The following is a 24,231-nucleotide window of genomic DNA, read 5'->3' as shown; positions in this document are numbered from 1 at the left end:
CCAAAAAGGTAGATAGAACATTCAAACTGCAGGTAGCTCAAGGTGAAAGCAGAGCATTACCACCAGGAGAACTGACGGAGTTGGACAAGTCAAGAACAGCACTTGCTCTGAACCTGTAGAAGAATGATGTAACGTGTTCGCAAGGTGCTAATCACGTTATAGGTAAAGGTACGATAGTTGGCAGGTGGCCTGCTCTTCCAGAGAGGAGGCGAGAGCTGAGAACTAAAGGAGGCTCCGAGGGTGTACTGAGGAACAAAGAAGTAACCGTTCAACCAAGTATATTGAAATACTGTCTGTCGAAGTCCGCCTTTTCTATCGTAGAAACAGGCGGTCTTTAAATACACAAATCTGTTCATGTCTAGCATGAACGAAACTAATCAAAGGTATCAAGCGATATACTTTGGTAAAACTTCTTAAGTATCAAAGTGATACTTAAAACCAAACATAAAACAAAACCAAGTATCAAACGATACTTAAAACAAATCAAGTATCAAAGCGATACTTGAAACAAAACATAAAACAAAACCAAGTATCAAACGATACTTAAAACAAACCAAGTATCAAAGCGATACTTGAAACAAAACATAAAACAAAACCAATAACCGAGTACCCGTACCGGTTACAAATGAATACACTCGGAGAATGAATGGGAAACTCTGCTTAAGGTGAGGAAAAACAGGATATTGGAGATGAGAATGCAGAGGCCAACTAGACAGTGGATACCAAGGAACCAGGACTACTGGAAACAATGGCTTCTAAGGTTGAAAAAGGAGCAATATTCACGAAATGATTGCAAAAGCTTTACCAGCGGAAAAAGACGAGAGTCTCCAGTAAATGGTAGTCTGGGAGACTCAAGATGTGGACCTGGAAAATCCATCATGTGAGCAAACTACTACACGGCACTATACACGCAAAGGAGAGAAGAAGACAGAAATTATATGATGATCAAGACGAAGATATACAATGAAAAGCACGAAGAAACAATAACATATACAATGCTCGACTCAGGAGTGACCGAAGACTTCATGAACAAACAATTTTGCGACAAATAGGACCTCCACACTAAAAAAGTAAAGAAAGCGAGAAAGGTCTACCTAGCAGATGGAAAGCCAAGTACAATGGGTTCTATAACCCATACTGCGACAGTACCTTTAGACATTGACAGCCATAGGAAAACAGCAACCTTTCAGGTAGCTGATCTCAAGAACCATGAGATAGTCCTAGGAATACCATGGTTACGAAAGTATAACCCAATGATCAATTGGAACGAAAACAAGATGACCTTCACTAGCGAACTGTGTGCGACACAATGTCTTAACAGTTCACTAGTGGTCTACTGGACACCAATATGAGAAGCGGAAGAAGAAACTTTGCATGCAAATTTCACCGAGATGCGACAAGATAATAGGATCCGGATACAAAAGCTGGACCAAGGGTCAAAAGTGCCTACCAAGTATTCCAAAGGGGCAGTAGGACACAACCTGTATGCCAACAAAGAAATCAAGATACCTGCCAATGGGCAGGCAATGATAGCAACAGGAATAGCTATTTGACTATACTAAGGCACCCATGGACAGATAGTACTCCACAGTGGGCTAGCAGTCAGACATTGACTCATGACCATGGCTGGGGTAATCGATGGTAACTATTCAGGTGAAAGCAAAGTGGTCTTGGCCAACCTGGCTCAAGAGGACTACGAAGTCCAGAAAGGTGATCAAATAGCACAGTTGATCATCGAAAAATCAACAAATAGGATCTACACGAAGTAGATTAACTGGAAGAAACCACAAGGAGAGAGAAGGGATTTGGAAGTACAGACCAAAACCAGCCTGATACAACAACAAGATTCAAGATCAAGGAGATCATGGCACAACCCTTTGGATGGTACTATCGAAGAGGAGATACAACAGGAATTCTCAAATGGACATATGAGGACGAAAAAGCGGTCCTAGTGAAAATCAACATCAGCACAGAACTAGCAATCTAAGACAAGAAATACCAAAGCAAAAAAGGATAGAAAGAATTGATTCCAACAGAATATGATTAATTCACGAATCTATTCTATGAAGAGGAAGCAACGGGGCTACCACCCCAAAGGCCAGGAATAGACCACGAGATTCAGCTTGACAAAGACGAGAAAACGGAAAAACCAAAAGAAATTTCCTACAAGAAGTAATACCCAGTAGGAGAAGCGGAGCTGGAAGAACTTAGAAAGTATATGGAGGAAAACCTAAAGTGAGGATGGATTAGAGACTCCTTCACATCAGGAGGATCTCCAATACTATTCGTTAAAAAGAAAGATGGAAAAATGAGACTCTTTGTAGACTACAGAGCTCTCAATTCGGTTACCAAAAAAGATCGATATCCACTACTTTTAATTGGAGAAGCATTGGATAGACTACGATCAGCAAAATACTTCACCAAGCTCAACATCAAGGACACATACTACAATATACACATCAAAGCAGGAGACGAATGGAAGCCAACATTCACCTCAAGAAACGGAATATTCGAATACTTGGTTATGCCTTTTGGGCTAACCAATGTACCAGCTTCATTCCAAAGATGGATCAACAAGGTACTCAATAAGTACCTAGACATATATTGCATCATATACTTAGACGATGTACTCATCTACTTGGAAAACATGCAACAACATCAGTAGGATGTCAGCAATATCATGGCCGCAATAGATGGATCAGGAATGAAGATTAAACCAACGAAATACGAATTCCATAAAGAAGAAACCGAATTCCTCGGGTTTATCATCAATTGGTGCAGGGTCAAGGTCAACCCAGTCAAAACAACAGCAATATGGGATTGGGCCAAACCAAACAACACAATGGATGTTCAATGCTTTATGGGATTCTGCAACTTTTATCGAAGGTTCATAGAAGGGTTTAGCAGGCTTGCAAAACTGCTCTATAACCTGACCAAGATAGACAAGAAATGGGAATGGGGAGAAACAGAACAAAAGACATACGATGCCATCCGGACACATCTGATATCAGAACCAATACTGATACACTTCAACTCAAAATAAAGGACAATGATTGAAACAGATGCCTTGAAGTATGTATGTTCAGGCATACTATCACAACAATGCGAAGACTGAAAATAGAGGCCAGTGTCTTACCGATCCAAGATAATGACCGCCACAGAATGCAACTACGATGTTGCAAACAAAGAACTATTAGCAATAGTTCAAGAATGAAAGAAATGGAGAAGATACATTCTGAACAATGACCACCCAGTCTGAGTTCTAATCGACCACAAGAATCTGGTCCTGTTTATGACAACAAAGGAATTGAACGACCACCAGATAAGGTAGATGGAACACATCAGCAAAGACCACTTCAAAATTGAATACCGACCAGGCAAAGAAAGCGGAAAGCCAGACGCTCTCACAAGGATTACAAGCAACAAACTACAAACAAAAGAAGATACAAAGATCAAACAAAAAAAACGAACACTATTACCAAAGACCTACTTCGAGGCAATGGAGGTTATCCAATTCATATTAACGGAAGAAAAGGAAATCAAGAAGGCAAATGAAGGAGACAAAACAATTCAGGCAATAAGAGAAGCATTGGAGGAAGGAAAAAAGGAGATGAAAGGAATCACTCTGGGTTTATGCCAATGGGAGGATGGAAATATGTAGTACTATGGAAAACAATGGATTCGGGAAGAAGAAAAGATAAGAACAGACATTATATGACAACACCATGATATCTGAATGGCAGGACATGGAGGAACAGCAAAAACCACAGAATTCATCACGAGGTCATTCTATTGGCCAGGACTGCGTAAAGATATGAAAAGATATGTCAAGAATTGCGACATATGTCAAAGGACAAAAACAGCTAAACATGCACTATACAGATTACTGAAATCAAACAAAGTTCCCAAATGACCATGGGAAACAATTACTATGGATTTCATCACAGACCTACCATTATCGGAGAAATGCGATAGCATCGTGATCATGGTGAATCGTCTGACTAAAATGAGTCATTTCGTTCCAGTCAGAAAAGATATGCATACGAGGGATTTTATACAAATATTCTTCCAAGAAGTCTTCCAACTTCATGGCCTCCCAAACAATATCATTACAGACCATGAAACATTGTTCACATCAGGACTGTGGAAAAAAGTAACCGGAGAAATGGAGATACAAAATAGGCTGAGCCCAGCATTTCACCCACAAATGGATGGACAAACAGAACGGGTAAACGCAATACTCGAACAATATTTACAGGCCTACGTTAATTACCAACAAGAGAATTAGTACAAACAGCTATCAATGGCCGAATTCACATACAACAATGGTAAATAAGAAACAATTGGCACGACACCCTTGTTCGCAAATTATGGACAACATCCACAAAGTCAGACCACATATTATACAATTAACAGTATAATACCGGATAAAACAGACATGGGAAAACTACACGAGACATTACAATACAAATGAGTCAAGCACAACAACTGCAAAAAGAATAATACAATAAACACGGAAGACCAGATGCAAACATACAACCGGGAGTTATGGTATGACTAATACCACGCAATATCCATACGACGTGACCATCAAAGAAATTGGACTGCAAAAAAATTGGGCCATTCAAGATACTTGAAAGAGTTGACAACTAGGCTTATAAACTCGACCTTCCCTCCTCAATGTGAATATCCAATACATTCCACATCTCACTTCTCGAATTACACAACGACAATAAGTTTCCCTTACAGACAATCATTCCTCCTCCTCCGATTGAACTCAACGGAGAACCATAATACAAACTCAACAACATAGTTGATTCTCGCTTGTTCTACGTGAATCTACAATACCGAGCTAAGTCGACCAGTTACACACCAGAACACGATAAAACTTGGTACTCTGCAGACAACTTCGAACCTGCACAAGATGCCATCTCAACCTTCCACCAGCAATGTTCAGGCAAGCCCGGCCCAGGTAATGATCACATTCAACCAAGACAAAGGCGAGGAAAAGCCTCTCGTGCCATTGTAACCACGCAAGGGCTGTGGCGATAGCCCCAGCCAAACCACACCAACCAGCCCTGAATACTCATTCATGGGGCCGACCAATGAAGAACTCAAGGAAAGGGAAAAACAAGCACAGCATAATTCCATGTCATGGACAGTATGCTACAATGATGGATGTCCCACACACTATGGGGACAAGGAAGGCTCAGGGTGGTTCCCAAGAAAATATAAAAAGTACGGTCCGTACCCATACCATACCCTAAAGCACTGGAAACAGTGCTTCAACAACACTTGCAAAATGCACAGGATGAAGAAAATCACTGCAGGATACTACCCGCAGAAGGATGGAACAAAGAAAGAGTTAGAGGGAAAGGACACCACAATATGGCAGAGGGCTAGGGCCTCAAGGATGAGGCCCAGGAAGGAGGGAGCCCAAAATTCATCTATGGAAATGGAACCGGATACCAGAAGACTGCACAGGCAAATCAGAGGACTATGAGAACAACTTGGCCAGGTGGAGGCCACAATCTCAGCAAACGAAAAAATGATCGCAGAGCTAAGACAGCTAAATGACAGTGAATGGAACCCGATTGAGATGGCGAACCTCACCTTGGAAACAGTGAGGATAAGATGGCAGGAAGCAGACGACAAGTTCAATAGGCTTCGGAGGTCCATGCATTCGGCAGGACGGGAACTATTGAAACTTGGGGATAAAGCCTGATGGGACTCAGGCTTAAGGGGAGAGGAGCTAATGTCACGAACATAGCTTGGCATGGAAAGGGTTTTCACATGACTCATAATTATGAGTCATAGGTATGTTATTGTTTCACGCATATGACTCATTTGGATCATATGACTTATTATGTTATAATTTGTTATGTTTTGTAACGTGTTCGCAAGGTGCTAATCACGTTATCGGTAAAGATACGATAGTTGGCAGGTGGCCTGCTCTTCCAGAGAGGAGGCGAGAGCTGAGAACTAAAGGAGGCTTCGAGGGTGTACTGAGGAACAAAGAAGTAACCGTTCAACCAAGTATATTGAAATACTGTCTGTCGAAGTCTGCCTTTTCTATCATAGAAACAGGCGGTCTTTAAATACACAAATCTGTTCATGTCTAGCATGAACGAAACTAATCAAAGGTATCAATTGATACTCTTTGGTAAAACTCCTTAAGTATCAAAGCGATACTTAAAACAAAACATAAAACAAAACCAAGTATCAAAGCGATACTTAAAACAAAACATAAAACAAAACCAAGTATCAAACGATACTTAAAACAAACCAAGTATCAAAGCGATACTTAAAACAAAACATAAAACAAAACCAATAACCAAGTACCCATACCGGTTACATGTTTCACACATGACTCATTTATGAGTCATGAGACTTGTGCCTGGCAAGTATGCCTTGCGAGTGTGCCTTGCAGGTATGCCTTGCACATATGATTTATGTTTTACACATGACCTTGTTATGAGGTCATCGGTTTTACACATATGACTCAGTCGAGTCATATGACTTGTTTATTGTGTTATGATTGGTTTATGAGCTTTCGCACATGACCTTGCTTTGAGGTCATAGGTTTTAAGCGTATGACCACTTTGGTCACATGACTAGTTTAGTATGATTTGGTTTTGCACATGTGACCACTTTGGGTCACATGACTACGGGCGGGAAGAACAATATATAAGGAGGACAATGTGGCCGAGGAGGATAGGTTCTTCACGCTTTATTCTAAGTACTTTTCCTCTTTATTACTTTAACGAATATATAACACTTTTATGATCTTTATCTTTATTGCAAAATTTATAGTTATGCCGAGGAAAGCTCTTCAGGAAGAAGAGTTAGAGAAAGCTTATGATAGGTATTCCCGATAGAAGACAAAGGTCTTGTACTATCGGTAACATAGGCAAAGGCCTAGTGCTATTTTAAGACTAAAAAAAGAGACAGAAGAAGAAGAGAAGTATCGTTCCCCATTGCCAAGAACCAACTATCCGAGGAGGGATCGTTACAGTTATCCTGAGATTGGTGCTTACATATACAAGCAAGAAAGCTTTTAATTGTTGTCCAGTGCCTGCCAATAACTTGAGCAACAATGGCAATATTGCGGAGGTAGTAGAAAAAGGCAATTATCATTCTTTTTTCAATATTGGTCATCTCTCTTCACCTGGTTTTAGGTATTCATGTTTTTTTTAGTACCAGAGGATTTGCATATCCAGACCAGTAAACCATGATTTTAAAAAAAAAGACAATTGAAGAGCAGGTTGTGTGTATTTTGTGTTATGATCGTGTGCAGCTTTGTGGGTAGCTTCGTGATACTGTTTACTTTCACAGTTGCAAAGGTCAACTTAGCAATCTGGCATTTTCAACGAAGTACTGACTAAGGCAAGACATGTTTTATGAATACTTGGGATGACTGACTGTAGTTTTTTTCATAGCTGCTAGGGAGTTTGCCAATTTCTACTTATAACCATACCAGAAGCTCGTGGAGAAGTTATTTTTTAATAGTAATGTGGAAAAAAATAAAAAAGAAGGCAGTTGGAAGAGTGTTGTATAAAAATACGTCATCTGTTAAATTAGATAGGTTGGGTGGAGTGGGTGAATAGACTTATTGAGCATAACAGTATGATACATGGGAAATCTCTTTGAGATGAGATGGAGGGTGGCGCAAACCTCTCCAAATTACCAACGGAGAGGGAGACACTGTTGAACTAGCCTACGGAATATAGCTCTGAAGACGGAGACTTTGGATCAAGGTATCTGAAGTCCCAACTTCCAAGATCCGCTTCTTGTGGACTCCCCCATGACTGACCTGGTATAAATACACCCTCAAGGAGAGTATCACCCCTAATCTTTATTTGCTTTTCGCATCGAGAGAGGAGAGAGATAGTGTTTGATACTACGAATAGCCTAAGATAACATCTCACAGAGCTTTGCGGCCTAGTTGTATTAGTAGTACTTGAGGTTTCGAGATTAACTATGATAGTTATTCAGCGCAAGATTGTACCTACTGTGCTATTCCATTTATAGTTCCCGACCCTGGGTAATTCGGGGAAACCAGGATATCTACCGCTGAGTAGAGGGGAAAATCTCATGGTATAGACATATCCCTAGTACAACGGGTCAAGCTGAAATATAGATGGGGCATGTGATAAAGGAGGATCGAGTCACTTAGCTATACTCGCGCGACTGAGCCGAAGCCGGACACTTAAGGTGACAATCCCCGTACAAAGCGTCAGGCTTGGAGACGACTGCGCGAGTACTCGAGTATTAGAACCTCCAGGGCGATATTATTCCGGAGATAAACAGAGCGGCCCAATCAGGAAGAAGCGTGCTAGAGCTTATATAATTGCACCACTGGGGTTGTGCGGATATCACCTGCTACTAGTATGTCGATTATCGTGATAGTAATATTCATAGGACAGATTCCTCCAACAAATAGCCAAGTACAATGATACCTCCATTCCAAGGCGAAGGAGTCACGCCCACGCTCCTACTCAAGGCAAATACTTATGCAGAAACTGGCACAGACCCAGGATTCTCATTATGTGATATAGCCATGACAGATCGCGAGCTATTTCTCATTCGATATTGGACACGAGTACTCGCTGTAACTATACCCTGAAAACCTCCATACTTTTGATGAATTGGTTTTGGCCGGGTGCCTGAAACCATACCCAACGGGATTCTTCCATGTTGTTCCGGAGGGGGTGGGAGGAACCGGGGAAGGAATTCCGACCGGCAGGGGGGAAATGGGGGTTTTTCTAACTTGCATCCTTACTTGCCTCAATGACAAAAAGGTCAACTATAAAAGATAACCCTCTTGGGCTACTTTCATCGCCATTTAAGAACTGCCGCTGATCATAGCGGGGCTTCAAAGCTCATTAATTCTGTCCGGTGGAATCCTTAGTCAGGATACGACGTTGGAAGACAATGGACTCCGCTTATTCAATGGCATGACTTTCCCTCCCATCCGGTATGGGCATAGGACCCCCAATACACAGCACTACGAGCAGGGGTGAAGTGTCTCTCCCTATGAACGGCCAGCCAATCCTCATCTTTTCCCATGGGCTTCATTACTGGTGCACACCAAACCTGTTATTGTGCCTTGATATCTCCCAGAAGATTAGGATGACAAGTTTCAATGCTATTTCCATTTACTCTCATTGAGTGATTTTCTCTTTCATTTTTTTTCTTTAAATAGCGCTAATTAATCTCAGTAGGGAACGGACTCCCTGCATCACGAAGAGCCTTTCTAGCACTGTTTCAAACTTTGCATTCTGACAGACGCAGAAACTGGCTCGTATCCTTTGTTACCTAAGTCCGCACCAATGAGATTCTGTACAGTACGGAAGCGTGGAACCAGTATATTAGCAAGGTTGGCCATATTGTCACTCGGAACCAGTCGACAGAAAAACGATCCGACAATCTTTGCTCAAATGGAGAACGAATATCGCAAGGGACAAAAACAGTATGCACCTCTAACTCTGCCCCCTCACAAGAAAATTGTAATAACCAGAGTCTGTAACCTCAGCAATATCATTATCGCAAATGAATATATGGAGGGTCTCTTAAACCCTTCAAGGCGGCTGGAATCGTGGTCTCATCTTTCGTACCGCACTAACAAGAATATACTCCTGTGTGGCTCCCTGAATCCTAAAGACTGCCCATGCGCGTTGAGCGTTTGTGGGCTTGATAGTTACCCCAGAGGTTTGATTGCCCGAACCCCCCAGAGAAGCTTCAAAATTGACACAGGATACCAAAGAAACTTTGCTGCAGCGGGTATGGTGGACTGGGGTTCGTGCCTGAGTTCCGGAGTGGTGCTTTTGACCCTCTGTCGGTCCTTAATTCCTGAGAAACTCACACGGAAATGGAGGCTAAACATTTTTACTAAATAGCACCCTGGCTGTCAGGAACGCGCACAGATGGTTAGGTAATGTTTCACCCTTTAGTACGGCGGTTTGGTGTATTTTGCACTATCAAAAAATGACCGGATTTTGTCGATATCTATTGCCAGGATAGCCAGGCGCAAGATACTACAATCCATTCCTACTATGATTGAGTCCCCATACCCATTACTAGGAATATTTAACTAATATGAAAGTAGACATCTGGTTATGCATTACACACTAGGGCCATCTTGCTGCCCCTGTTTTTTATACTCCGTGGGAGCTCCGCATCTAATTGATAGTATTTACCGATGGTCCGAAACTAAGATAATGGCAGGGAAATATGGTAACGGAGGGTTACATGGTTCGAGATTGTGCAAAGGAATCCAAGCTTCTTAGCCCCCTCACCGTGCCACTCAATCACTTCCCCACAAACCTCAAGTTGCAAATAGTACCGTCAAGATATTTGATACACCCTAATTCCACAGTCTTTGTCACAGAACTACGAAACGGGCAGGGTAATTCCGGTTATTATCTCGTTCAAAGCTCAAACGCCAATCCCAGAGACGCCGGGTAATTCACTAAGTGTCAAGACAAGTGCGGGAGCAATCACTCTGCCAAGCGGCAACTGAAGCATGGTATCGGAAGGTCGGCAAGCTGATATTATCACTGTAGAGTATAGTGTTGGAAGCACAAAAATTCTCTCTCCCGCCTAGAGATTGAATATAGCCAGTGGCTGATGATATTCTCTCCTATCTTAATAGGGGAGATACGGCAGGGGTACTCGCATCCGCGCGCACTTCCCCGGGTACGGCAACGGTAAGCGTGAGTCTGGCGGGCATCAAGTCCCACAGCAATGACATTACTGGTGCCTTCCCAGGGACCAGGACGTCACCTTGGGCTTCAACTTCAAGATCAAAAGCTGGGCACGATAGGAGCGGAATTTTTTGCCAAGGGTGGCATTTTTTTGAAAAGTGTGTTGGTGAAGTCGGGCCCAGAGTGTGTTCCTAGCTTTCCGAGGTATCATACACCCCCCGTGGAAAGAACAGTATTGCGTAAGTGGTATCTCCCCTCGCCTCCTATAGGTCGCCGACGGCCGATTGTCTGTCGTGGAACCGCCCTGTGTGGACACAACGTGAGGTTGAATGCAAATTCGAAGAGCTAAATGCTGCCCCTCTCGAGATGGTGAGTGCGTCACTACCCTCCTGCTTGCACGCAGTCAATTCCAATATCACATAGTTCGAGGGTGGAAACTGGCCTGTCGAAAGCGAGGGTTTGACACCAGGGTATGATATACTGAAGGAAGGAAGAAGTAGGAAATTAACCGTGTCTACAAAAAGCTATGCACAGCTAGAAGCTATAATCTCCAAAAAGCAAGGCACTCTGTGAGGGTGCACAAATAGGTGAACCGAACACATTGTGAACGTACGGACTTTTAAAAATCCCCAAGAATCATAAATTTGCGGCCCGGAGGTGGCTAAGAGAACCACTTGCTTAAACTGCAATTTCCCCTCTTTAAATAGTTTCCACACACTCCCACCGTCGGACGACCAGCATATACTCGTTTAAGGGACCTTCCCTGGTCTAAACAGAATACTTACCGCCCCGCTCGCACAATATTATCACCACTGAGACCACTAGCCATCCATCTGGTCCATGCCGACACTCACGCGCCATCACTCGATCCACTTTTCAGTATACGCACCGCTTCTCTCCCAAAATCACTTTTCCCTCCCCTACCATACCCCGTCACATCAGAGCACACTGCTCCTCCTGGTAACCCACCATCCAGACCGGAGTTTTTCACCACTATTCGGGAAACTGGCACACTCTCCCCTCCTCGCTTTGTGAAAAAAACAGGTGAATAGAATAAATCTGCTCGCCGTGTAAGCTCTGGTTGTACGAATACGCTGCACAGGAAACCACACAAACGCAGCAAAAAAAAAAAAAAAAAGTATCACAGCTAACCACGAGCACTCACCCGGGGGTGAGAAAGAGGCGAGTGAGTAGGAAACCGACAAAAAGAATGAAGGCGAACCGAAGGATATCGTGCCATCTACCGACCGGCGCTCAGGTAACCCGAACAGATATGTGAAATTGGAAAACGTGAGCTATTACCTGTGACAGGCGCCTCCCAGAATCCCCGGGGCCAATTCTATACCGAATATATGCACGATATGAAATACGATGCATAAAGCAGTAGCACCAAAGGATGGAGAAGGCGACAACCGTAAAGGAGGGGAAAGGGACAAAGAGAGAGAAACATATGTCAGCACTCACCACCGACGCAGCAAAGATCTATCAATACCTTACGAGGCGTCGCGAGCCTTTGCGACACAAACGCCCAGCGGAGGAAAGAGGAAGAAGAGAAAGTGCTATATGGCCCATTCTCTTCGGATTCCGTCGCTACCGCCTGCGCCATACTGCTCTCCCTGGCGGGAATGATCGCGATCAGATTATTTGAGAGCGGGTGCTCAAGACCGCACAAGCGTTTCGTACATCGAGTGGCTTTGCTACACTCGGTTTGCGGTCCGTTTGTGCCTACTACTTTCGCGGAGAGGGAAAGATAGAGCCGGCATGGCATGGGGAGGAAATTATGCGATTGCTCTCCCCCTACCCCTTCCACTTTGGAATCGGCTTGGAATCACATTTTTATGTATATACCAGTACTCGCACGGGCGCGAACTACGAGGCGTACTTCGGGTGCGAGAATGGGAGCAATGGAAGCATGATTCAGCCAAACACAGACACTCTTGAGAAGAGATCGTCGCGGCGAGATAAAGAATATTTAAGGTTTGACCAGTGTTCCTTATCTCGGACGCTGAGACCACTCGGGGCTAATATTCCGATTTCCCTCATGACTTATGCAATCACCTATTTGCGAGGCCCCCACTCCCCAGAAACCTAAAATATAACTTAATATCTCGTGAATTTAAAGAGCAGCGAGTGATACTCCATGACCGTTATACAACAAACACCCCTCCCTACACTCCATGTCAGACAGCAAACAAGCACACCCAGGGATCTCAGCCACGGCCCCCTCTCCCCCTTAGACATAAAGAACCTCACTCGTCAGCCCCAAATAATACAACGTATTCATCCTAACCGGGGTTAATACTGGCACGTCGTGCACAAACTCCACATCGACGTAATTCACAATGAAGCACGTCCACAGCTTGCTTGCGCCGTTCATGTGAAAGTCGTTCCAGCGGTTGAATTCGCCGATGCTGACGCAGCGCAGCGACTTATTCCGTGCGACCATGTTGGGCGAGTGCAGGCCGATCAGGGCCTCGGCATCAGCCTTACGGTCGCGATAGCTCTTTGACTTGAGAAAGGTTGCTGTATCGTGCGCGAGGGAGTCGTGGGGCGCTTCGTAGAGGTTGCGGCGCACGGTGCGAAGGTGGATGGTCTCCAGGGTTTCGGGGGCTGGGCCAGCGAGGGAGTAGAGGGGGGCTATTGCCTGTTCGTTGTTAGTTCAGCAGAGGAAGGTGGAGAGGAGGGGAATACCCAATCCGGATCAACGGCTTCCCCGCAAAGGCCCAACTCCCGAAGTTTCAAATCCGAGCGTATTCGCGCAAGGTTTGAGGCAGAGAGGTAATGCTCCTTCGCGTCTACCACCAATCTCCGCAAGGACTCTGCATGATGGAAAACGCTATCAAAAACGTTTTGTAGCTCTTCCGTGTTCTCAATGCATTCTAGTAGCAGATATAGGTTCCTCAATCCCTTGAAGGACTGAATGAACTGCACCAGTCCCTCCGGCTGGGTCTTGTATTGTATATCAAATGTCCTGATACTCAGTGAGCCCCCCCTCACCGCCAGCGCGTTCAGCAACTGGTCCGTGGACGTGCAGCCGCGCATGGTTAGGTACGTCAACGCCGGGACGTCGATTATCTGCGTGAGTAAGGGTGCCATATCCGCCAATGGGATGTCCCAGAGCGCCAAATCTTTCAATTTCATCTGGCGCTTTCGTCCCGGCACCAGACTCCCGGTACTAGCTCCTTCACCTTCGGGTCTCTCCAAGAGCTTTCTAAAGATTCTTTTGGCGATCGGTAGGAATGTTGGTGACTCCTCAGTGCTGCCCCCGTCGTTGAATATTGAGGCACCGTCGTGGCGGATCATGTCCTCTACTAACTCGTCAAAGTTATTTAGTGAGAAGGTCAGCGTAGTAATGGACTGCCAATTTAGGTCTATCAAGCGCCCAAACGACATCATGCTGTCGTATCGCGCAAAGTTCTGCCAGCAGAGATGCTTTAGGTTGGCAAAGCGGAAGGTGGACTCGGACCACTGGCGGTCAAAAGTGAAGTTTCCGTCGTACAGGTCTAGAGACTGAATGTTCGGTTGGTACTTCATGAGTTTCTCCATAACTCTCCAGGAGAAGGAAACGTCGACGTCCCATCTAAAACCGTCAACCCGGAGCCATTCCCCCATCCATCCCCGAGCGTTATCCCACCACCGGTCAAAACAAAAGGAAAACATACATAAAATGCTCCAGCGCTCCCCTCGGTACCCTCTCCAGCAAAATCCCCAACAACAAACAGGTATTCAACACCGCAGGAGAGAAGAGATCATTCTTGATACCAGCACGGTGTATTGGTTCCGTCTCGGCCGGATGCCCATTATCCCAGTGCCCACCATCCCAGTGCCCACGCACGGTAATCCGGCGGATATGCTCGATGCCGGAATTGTGCTCGTATAGGAAGCAGCTCAACATGACTGGGTCAAGAGTATGGCCGCGAATAGGTGTCGTACGGATCACCACATCGGAGTAAAGCAGCGGCGTTGCGATGAGCCGGAAGGCCTTGCACACCGTGCAGAGAGCAGCCAGACGGCTGGGTACTTGGGGGAGCTATGAATCGTAAATTTGGCAGTCGCATTGTTGATGGGAGGGGAAGACTAGCGGGGTACCTACTCCTTTGATGATCTGGGTAAGTATCTCGACGGGGAGATCCTTGATTTGAACCATTTTTCAAACGTTTCAATGCTCTGCGTATAGTTTCTTTTGGTTGGTGATCAGGGTCGGCGGTGTTGAGCCGCGATGGTGGGGGTGGGTGGCTGGTGGTTGGTCTCGCTAACCAGGCGTGTCCTGAGACAACAGTACTTGTATTGGTACTAGTACTATATCTGTGATAGTGGAATTAAAACAATTTACCGATAAGTTACCATGAACGATGGATCCTCATATCCGGCCAAACGAGTTGCACTTTGCTTTTCTCTTATGATACCAGATTTTTTTTTTACCCTTCCTCTCCATCTGCTTGTTTTCCGCCCGGTTGTCAGGGCAGGATTTTAAATACTCGAGCACCGTATAGCATCACAGGTCATATGTGGAGATCTCAATCTGCGGCAGTCATCCTAGGCGTCAAGATGCCCCGCGTTTGCCTCACTCGGGAACGATGGTGGCCTTGAGCATAGGGCCTCACTCGGGTTGAGGCGAAGCCTTGTTACCGGTAGTAGCCAATTAAAAAATAGCTATTACCGGCATGCGCGTCTGAGTAACAAATACCCTGCATTACATTGTGTCTCGAGGGTAATGCTATGGGTTATCGCAGCCTATCGGTACTCGAGTACAGTACTCGAATACGGTATGATACCCCACCATCAGTTGTTATCCATTTGGAGAGGTGCCATGGAGGGGCATCTCAATTTAACAGCGGTTGTTGAGCACTAGATAGCTTTCAGCTTGCTCTGGCCAGCGTTTTCCATTGCGCTCATGATGTCGGACGGTCCCCTGGAGCCACCACTCCGATTCCGACATTCCCTTTTGTTTTCCGGCTTTGCTCTATAATCCAGTCACCAACAGCATCTATCTGATATATGGTATCAATACGAGCGCCTCTCCACCCACTCGCAAAGGTTTCCATCCAGTCATCCACAATGCTCATAGCGCCCAAGATATACTCGTAGCAGTTCGCCTATACCGGTATTGCTTATACGAGTACCGGTACATCTACGATTACCATACCGGTACTGCGCTTGCAGATACCAGTAGCGCTTATAAACATCCCACCCAGAATATACAAGCACAACGTACCGGTACGTAGGCTTCAGCTCAAAACTTGACATCAAGATCCCTACCGGTAACACAATTACGGTTATCCGGCTTCACCCCCCTATCCACCCATTTCCCAGGCACCCACTCCCCGCAAACTTACTCAGAATACCCGGGCGATATGATAGATATTATGATATAACTTAATACCGTACCGCACCGGTATTTGCTACCGGACACTGCAGTGGCTCACTAACGAGACTGGCGATCTACCCAACAAAACTCCACAATGATGAAACCCCTCTAACGCAGATAAACGATCCCTCGCTCTCAAGTGAAGGGAGTGAAATGGAATGAAGGAGGATAAGGCGAGAAGAAAAGAAAAGAAAAAAGAAAAAAACTAAGGTAGCAAAATTAAAATATCTGCACAAAGTTCAGCCTCCACTTCCCCCCGTTAATAATAAAAGATGGACAAGGGGAGAACCTACCACCCCGCCAATAAACAACCTCTCCTCTTCCCTCTTAACCCAAGCCGCAATCGCAGTAGCGCTCTTCGCCAAAGCAGCACGATTCGCGCCAGCCACCGCAACGCAGTACAATTCAAACGTCGGCGTAACCCACGACAGCGACACCGAGGAATTACGTATGCAGTGGTGAACCTTCAAGAGTGCGTTTTTGGCATGGACTGCGGCGTGAAGGCGTTGGTAGAGGTTCATTAGCCTGCGCCGAGCGATGGCGCTATAAAAATGTGGTTCGAAAGAAGGCATAGTGAATTGGACGTTATTCTTGGATCTGTAGAGGAAGTGCCGGATAGCTGTTTCCGAAGAGAGGACGTCGGTGGTTGTGTAGCGCCCATTGCCAACGGCTTCTTCGATAATCTTTATACTACCGGCTTTTTCGAGCTGCTGTTGGCGGCGTTAGAACTCGGACCAGTGGTAACGGAGGGGGGTTGTATATATACCTCAACAATAACCTCCTTCATCACCCTCATCTCAAAGAACGCATCTTTGTCAGCACTAATGAGCACCACCGCCACTTCCTTCCTGAAAAAATGTATATAGGCGTGCAAAAACCCCTTGCTATTGAACTTTGGCAAACAAATCGGTGTCCAGTGCTCGCCACCGTCACGGAAGGTAGTGGCATTGAATAGCATTGAAAAAAGCAACTGCAAGTCCGGGGGATGTAGCGAATGCCGCTTTGGCCGTAACACCGAGACCATCCTACCATCCGCGATGACGAGACCGTATAGGAGATTCGGAGAACGGTGTTTGAGAAGGATGGAATTTATTTTCTCCCGATGTGATTTTCGCATTTTAACGCATTCTAGGGCTGATAGGAGGACCTGCGGGGATCCGAGTGTCATCGCGTCGCTGAGTCCATCGAGAAACACTTCGGTGCCACCAAGAAGACGGCGGAGGTCAAAGTTCCCACGTTGAGCGAAGATCTTGTTTAGCTGGGAAAGGGTGAGGGTTGAGAGGACTTGTGTGTATAGAGCGTCGAGTTGAGCGCGCAGCTGGCTTTTATCAGCCGCAAACACCCCAATTCGAGCATTTGAGCGAGCATACCTGAGAGTCCGACTCCCCCATTGAAGATATTGCAACGAGGTACAAAGGCCCCGACGCAGCAATTGCAAACCTATGTCTCCCAGCACTAAAACTCTTGAGTGTATCATTGTCATCTTGAAAGAACGAGATGATTGCCTGGATAACCCCCATATACCCCGATAGCACCGACTCGTCTCCATGTCGACTGTAAATCGGTTTACCAGCACTAGACAAGATGAAAAAGTGCTTCCGCTTAGCCCTCCACTTAGCCACCAACTCCTCTTCCCAAAGTCAGCTCAATTCCCGAAATAATCCGGCCACCTCGATCCGTAAAATGAATCAACCAACCTTCCCCCAACCCCTCCTCATCACTACTCTCATCCCACCCCTCATCCTCAAACTCCACTTCCTCAATGCCTGCACCGCCACCCCCAATATTCATAATATCCCTCCTCGCCTTCAAAAAACCCCCCCCCTCCCCCTCTTCGTCCAATATCTCTCCCAGCATACTCTCGACATCATTGTCCCCAGCACTCAACGTCGGCACCAAACTCTTCACGCTAACTGAGTCGCTAAACGATGGTGCCCCCGTAATGCTACCGTTCCCACTAACCACTGCATCCTGTTGCTGCGCGTGTACTCCCTCCGGAAGCGAGATCGCAGTGGTAGGTTTCGCTTGGAGGCCCGGAGTGCTAGCCCCGCTGGAGGTGGTGGATTGGATTGAGAGGAGGGTGCTGGAGGCGATTACCTCGAGAGATGGGCGCGGGGGAAGCGGGGGCGCGAAGTAGTCTTCTGTTAGGGTGATTGCGGTTGGGCGTGTGGATGCGCGGGGTGTTGGGAGTTGGTCTTCGTTCGAGGAACTGGTCGAGGTCGAGGGTGAGGGGTGAGAGCAGGGTGGGGAGGGTGGGGGGGAGGTGGTGGACATGTTCTGATTGTATTTGGGCGGTATTTGTTTGGAGGGGGAACTTTGTGCACCGAAGGAGTTTGGGGCTGTTTGCGGAAGGAGGGTAACTTGATGTTGCTTGAGATCGCAGTTACCCGGCTCTGGTGAGGGATTGCTTGCCTTACTATTATGATATCATACCAGATTTAAATATCGTCTACGAGTAGTATCATAGGAGTAGAAAGAGATTCGCTGATAGATACAGGTAGGTGTTTCTTTCATAAACCCCACCATCCTTCACGTGGCGCTACTACGGCGGGCGCTGACGGCTAACCGGTGCCATCGGCCCGGGACTCCCAAGCTTGCCCACCCAAGCGCCCGGAGGTCCTGGCATACTTGAACTAGGAGAGACTGGTAATGTACTAGTACAAGCGATGGTAAGGCTATCTCAAGGTGGCTCTCCGGGTGGAAAGCAATGAGTAACCCGGCTTCGAAGCAGACCATCCTAACATCACTCGATCGCGGAAATCCATTCTCGTTAGCGCCACCTCCCCACCCAGCCAAAATAGCGTTTCGTACTCAAGGTGGTCCAGTGCAACGGCCAAAACCGAGCAAAAGGAAAAAGAAGAGGAGTCACTGAAGATAACCTCCTTGCCCAGCCAGTATTGCGGCACATCCAGGTCACAGAGCATACATCATGCACGATCACTCGTCGATGTTGCTCTATGCATTGTTGAAACGACTGACGGTTGATTGAAGAAAGAGAGGTGGGCATGTGCCCGACTAAGTATACAAGAAAACTCCAGTCACAGTTTGTAGCCTCATGCAGCCTCACTCACGGCTGCATCACTGCTACTGCGCCACCACCACACCGTGGCCTTATATACTTCCTGTGATCATCTTAGCGGATATGGAAGGTTGCTTCAACACTCCTACTCCTTCCATGTACAATAAGGGAATAAAAGGCAAAAACTTCTCTAAAATAAAAAAATCAAAATCAAATAACAATACTGGGTAGCTTCCTTAAACTCTTGCCCAAAGCCAAAACCTTGAATAAGAGAAAAAAGCGTTTGAGTTAGGGGAAGAGTACTTAACCCAATACAAGTCCAGTATAATCCTCCCACTGAAGTTCAAACAGGAGACAAGTAGCAAGAAATATGAAGGCAAGAAAAGAAAAAACATTGTAGATATATGTTGTAAAGATTGCCCTTTGGATAGTTAGTTCTTGGCGATGGGGAACAATATTTCTGTTCTTTCTTTCTTCTTATTTGCCTTACAATAGCACTAGGCTTATCCTTACATTATCAATAATACAAGATTTCTGTCTTGTATTGAAAACCCCTATTGTAAGCTTTCTCTAACTCTTCTTTGTGAAGAGCATTCTTGTTGTAATCGCAATAGAGGTTATGCTAATGATAAAGAGCATAAAGGTGTTTTTATTGGTTAAAGTGATAAGTAGGAAAAGTACTTAGAATTCAATCTAATTTTATTTAAACTCATACTGCCAACACTGGCATATGACAAGTCTCACAGGCGGCCCCTAGATTATCGCATCCTAGATGCCACTAACTACAAAATAACTAAACCTCCAACCCCATACCTCAAACATGCCTGCGCCATGCCCCAACAGGAACACTAAATACAAAGCCATCAAGAGTAAAGAAAAGTCCTCCTCAGCACAACCTACCCGCCAGTCAAGTTACCTGCGCAAAATACAAAAATCCACTACTGCTACCTGAATATGATTACGCGATAACCTCCTCCACAATAGAAACTCACCCAAGTGCCCCCACTGAATGATCTCAGAATACCCCGCCAACCACTCCAGCACTCATCCCCTTCCCTAAACTAAAAAAACAGCCAAAATCCAAGCACGTAGACCCAAGGGAAAGCCGACTTAGAGGCCAAGGACTCCCTAACCAAGGGGTACAAACCATCATAGAGAATTCGGGGAGTACTACAGTAGTAGTGCAATCTGAAAACCTCAGGGAAAGCAGCCAGGATAAGGTAGTCCTGAGCCATCGACATCTGGCCAAATACAGGGAGGAATTTAAGTCCTCCTCCAACTTCTAAACTCTCGCTGCAGGGGGCAAGGTTGCTGCAGACGCTGTAGCAGCAGGTTGGCGATAGCGAACTGGCGAAGGCGATGACCCTTCCGAGCCGGGGAGAAGTGGCACAGGTGAGGTCTGGTCTTGCTTGATCCTGTGCTTCTTATTTCTCTTCCTCTTCCTACCCCCAGGTACAAGACTAGTAATAAGGGTGGATGGGCCACCCTCATCACCTCCCACTACCACTGGGGGGATGCTACTGGAGGTGTTATCCTGACTAGCCATGAGCTCAGCCCCAGAGGACTTAGGGCCCTGTCCTCTCTGAGGGAGTGATACCAGCGTAGCTAGTGTCACCACACCAAGATCTATCCCACCTACATGAGCAGCAAGTACCTCAACCAGACCCAATGAATCAGGAACCAGTCTACCCATACCACCACCTTCAACTGAAGCTGCAGGAGGGGCCGGGATAACTGGCGGTGTAATATTCCCCTGAGGGAGCTGCTCCACTGGACCCTGAGAATTCTCAGAGTCCAGCCCACCTTCCCAACTGAGACCACTGTAGTAACAGAGAAGACCAAGAAGACAGGCGATGAGGGGATAATAGTAGGAGCTTCAGCTGCCAAAATAGTGACCAGACTACAAATAGTATAGTGTTCAGAGGCTAGGGCAGCCAATAAGGAAGTAATCTCTTTCTCAGTGTGATGAAATCGCTGGAAAAGAACAGAGATATGACGCCAAAGACAAGAGACTTTGGCCACCAGGGTAAGGTTCTTCTTGATAGCATGCGACAGAACCACTGATGAATGTATAGCAAACAGGGTGGAGGGGGTGGATGCTTGTTTACCCATTACGACAGTGAGGAGGCAATGTAGATGAACAAATGAAAGGATAAGTAAACAGTAGAAAGAACTTCCAGCAAACATAGGAGGAGGTATAACAATGATGCAGCTGAAAGGTGATCAAAGTTAAAGACTTGAAGCGTATTGTGAGATAGAAATCAAGGGCTCTGATTGGATTGACACTGAACCTTCACATTCCGACATGTGGTGCAAGAAGGAGGAAATGTATTTACAATTCAAGCTAATTTTATTTAAACTCGTACAGCCAACACTGGCATACGATGCGCTCCAAGGCCAGGCTACCAGGTTGTCACATCCGGGATACCACTAATCACGAACTAACTAAACCTCCAACCTGGTACCTCAAATATGTCCGCATCATGCCCCAACACGAATGCTAAATACAAAGCCATTGACGGTAAAGAAAGGTCCTCCTCAGTCTAGCTTACCCATCAGCCAAGTTACCTGTACAAAATATACAAAATCCACTACCGTCACCTGAATGTAACACCGTGATAACCTCCTCCACAATAGAAACCTGCCTAAATCCTCCCACTCAATGATCCCAGGACATCTCACTTACGGTTCCGACACCCACCCTCATTCCTAAACAAAAGAAACAATTAACATCCAAGTGGGTAGGCCTGAGCGAAAGCCAACTTACAGGAAAAGAGCTCCCAAGCTGAGGGGGGTGCAAACAGTCATACAGAATCTAGAGGGCACCACTGTAGCAGCATGACCTGAAAACCTCCCGGGAAGCAGCCAGGATAACATAGTCACTGAGCCATTGATACTAGGCCAAACACATCTAAGAATTTAAGTCCTCCTTAACCTTCTCAGCATCCTCCACTCGTGGTGAACCGGTGAAGGTGATGACTCTTCAGAGTTGGTAACAAGTGGCACAGGTAAGGTCTGGTCTTTCTTGATACAGCGTTTCTTGTTCTTCTTCCTCTTACTATACTTAGGTACAGGTGTAGTAACAGGGGTAGACATGCCATCCTCATCACCACCCACCCCCACAGGTGAGACGCCACCGGAAATATTACCCTGACCAGCCATGGGCTCAGCCACAGAGGACTCAGGCACCTACCTTTCTGAAGGTAGTAATACTACTGCAGCTGGTGCTATTACATCAGAACCCACCCTACTTACACCAGGAGCCGGCACCTCAACCGGACCTGACGAATCAGGAACCAGTCCACCCATGCCGCCACTTATAACCGAAGTAGCAGGAGGGGGTGGGATAACCGCCGATACAATATTCCATGGAGGGAGCTCATTCACTAGACCCAGAGAATTCTCAGATTCTAGCCCACACCCTCCCAACCAAGACCAGTATAATAACAAAAGTATCCAAGAGGACAGGCGAGGAGGGGATAATTGTAAGAGCTTCAGCGGTGAAAATTCTGACCAAACTACAAACAGTAACAGTCTCAGAGGCCAGGGTAGCTGACAAGGTAGATGTTTCCTTCACACTGCGATGAAGTCGCTGAGAGAGAACAGAGATGTGATGCCGAAGGTAAAGGACTTTGGCCTCAAGGGCGAGGTTCTTCTCAAACATATGAGAGAGAACCACCAACGAATGTAATGTGGACATGGCAGATAGGGCGGAGGCTCACTTAGCTACTGTGACAGTGAGGAGGTGACATAGACGAACAACTGAAAGAATAAGTAAATGGAAGAAAGAACTTTCAGCAAACATAGGAGGAGGTATAATAATGATGCCTGTGAAAGGAGATCACAGTTAAAAACTTAAAGCCTATCGTGAGATAGAAATCAAGGGCTCTGATTGGATCAACACTGAACCTTCATATTCCGACATGGAGTGAAAGAAGGAGGCAAGTTCACTTAGAAGTCAACTAATTTTATTTAAACTGGTAGCACCAACACTGACATATGACGAGTCCCCACCGGGGCAGGAATATCGCTAACCAGTTTACTGCTAATCCCAAGCTAACGAAGTCTATGGTCCCACACCTTCCATCTCTGAGTCATGTCCAGACGAGAACTAATTACAAAACCATCAAACAACCCAGCCCCCGCCTGAGTCCAAGTCTGCAGTCTCTCTGGTATGAAGCCAACCAGCACTAAACATAGCCAAAGCCGAGCAAAAGACCAACCCAACCAGGTTTCTCATCTAACAAACATAAAAAGAAAAAAAGAAAAAAAAACACTATCTCCCAATCCAAATAGTATCCTGTAAAACCTCGAGTAGGGTAGAAAATCAACAAAATAAACTAAACCTACAGGCAGCACAATGAAAGAGAGGAGGTGACCAACAAATCCACCTCTTGTACTCACATGCCAGGCCATTAATCCTATGAACCCACTTTACCAGTTGCCTCTGAAGAGGAAAGTAGTGAGGAGGACTTGTACCTGCTACCTGCTCCCCAAATAAAGTAACACAAATAAAGGAAACACATAGAGGTAGTAACAGACTAAGATAGCCAGTGGGGCCTATCTCCTACCCATGGTATCTTGCCCCCTCCTGCCATACCTAAAACTACACCAAACAAACCAAACAAACCCCACAAAAACAAGCACGTAAGACCCAAACAAGTCCAACCAGATGGTTTCAATCCACTATCTACACAGTTGGCCATCATCCAGCCAGTCTGTCAAGGAGCTTTACAGTACTCAGCAACTTCACCCAATAGCCTAAGCCAGACTAGAAACACTTAATTAGACCTCGTCCAGCCTGATACTGGCCTGACCAGTACTCGCAGGTGCCTCTCCTCTTCCAATCAGCCGCTCCCAAGCCACTAACACCAGACGTCATGGAGGCCCTCCAGCCCCCTCATCTACTAAGACAGATCAACCATCCGAGAGCCACGGGACAGCCTATACCTAGGCAAATCAGGCAGCTACTAGTTTTGGCCACACCAACAGAGTCCCAATCCTCAACCTCATGTAGCCGATGGGGCCTACCAGCCATGGCCTGGAGCCACAAAGAAGGCAGCTCCAATACCCAAAAGATACCAGTACCAGCTACACTGTCCAACCTTACTAAACCAAAAGTCCAACTAAGTTGGCAA

General features: G+C 46.0%; 1 protein-coding gene; it reads right to left on the bottom strand.

The window, feature by feature from the left end:
- Positions 1-16,056: 16,056 nt before the first annotated feature.
- On the bottom strand, positions 16,057-18,348 carry GSTUM_00006828001 (uncharacterized protein; the record flags this gene model as incomplete). XM_002838985.2 has 5 exons in its annotated part: positions 16,057-16,302; positions 16,368-16,784; positions 16,841-17,392; positions 17,445-17,704; positions 17,772-18,348. The coding sequence occupies 5 exons, from the start codon at positions 18,346-18,348 to the stop codon at positions 16,294-16,296; spliced, it is 1,815 nt and encodes a 604-aa protein (XP_002839031.1). The 3' UTR covers positions 16,057-16,293.
- Between the last annotated feature and the right edge of the window lie 5,883 nt (positions 18,349-24,231).

This window comes from Tuber melanosporum (assembly GCF_000151645.1).
Source record: "Tuber melanosporum whole genome shotgun sequence assembly, scaffold_3, strain Mel28".
In the NCBI taxonomy this organism is placed as follows: Eukaryota; Fungi; Ascomycota; class Pezizomycetes; order Pezizales; family Tuberaceae; genus Tuber; species Tuber melanosporum.
Note: the sequence above shows the minus strand (reverse complement) of the source record. Positions and strands in the feature narration are given on the sequence as shown.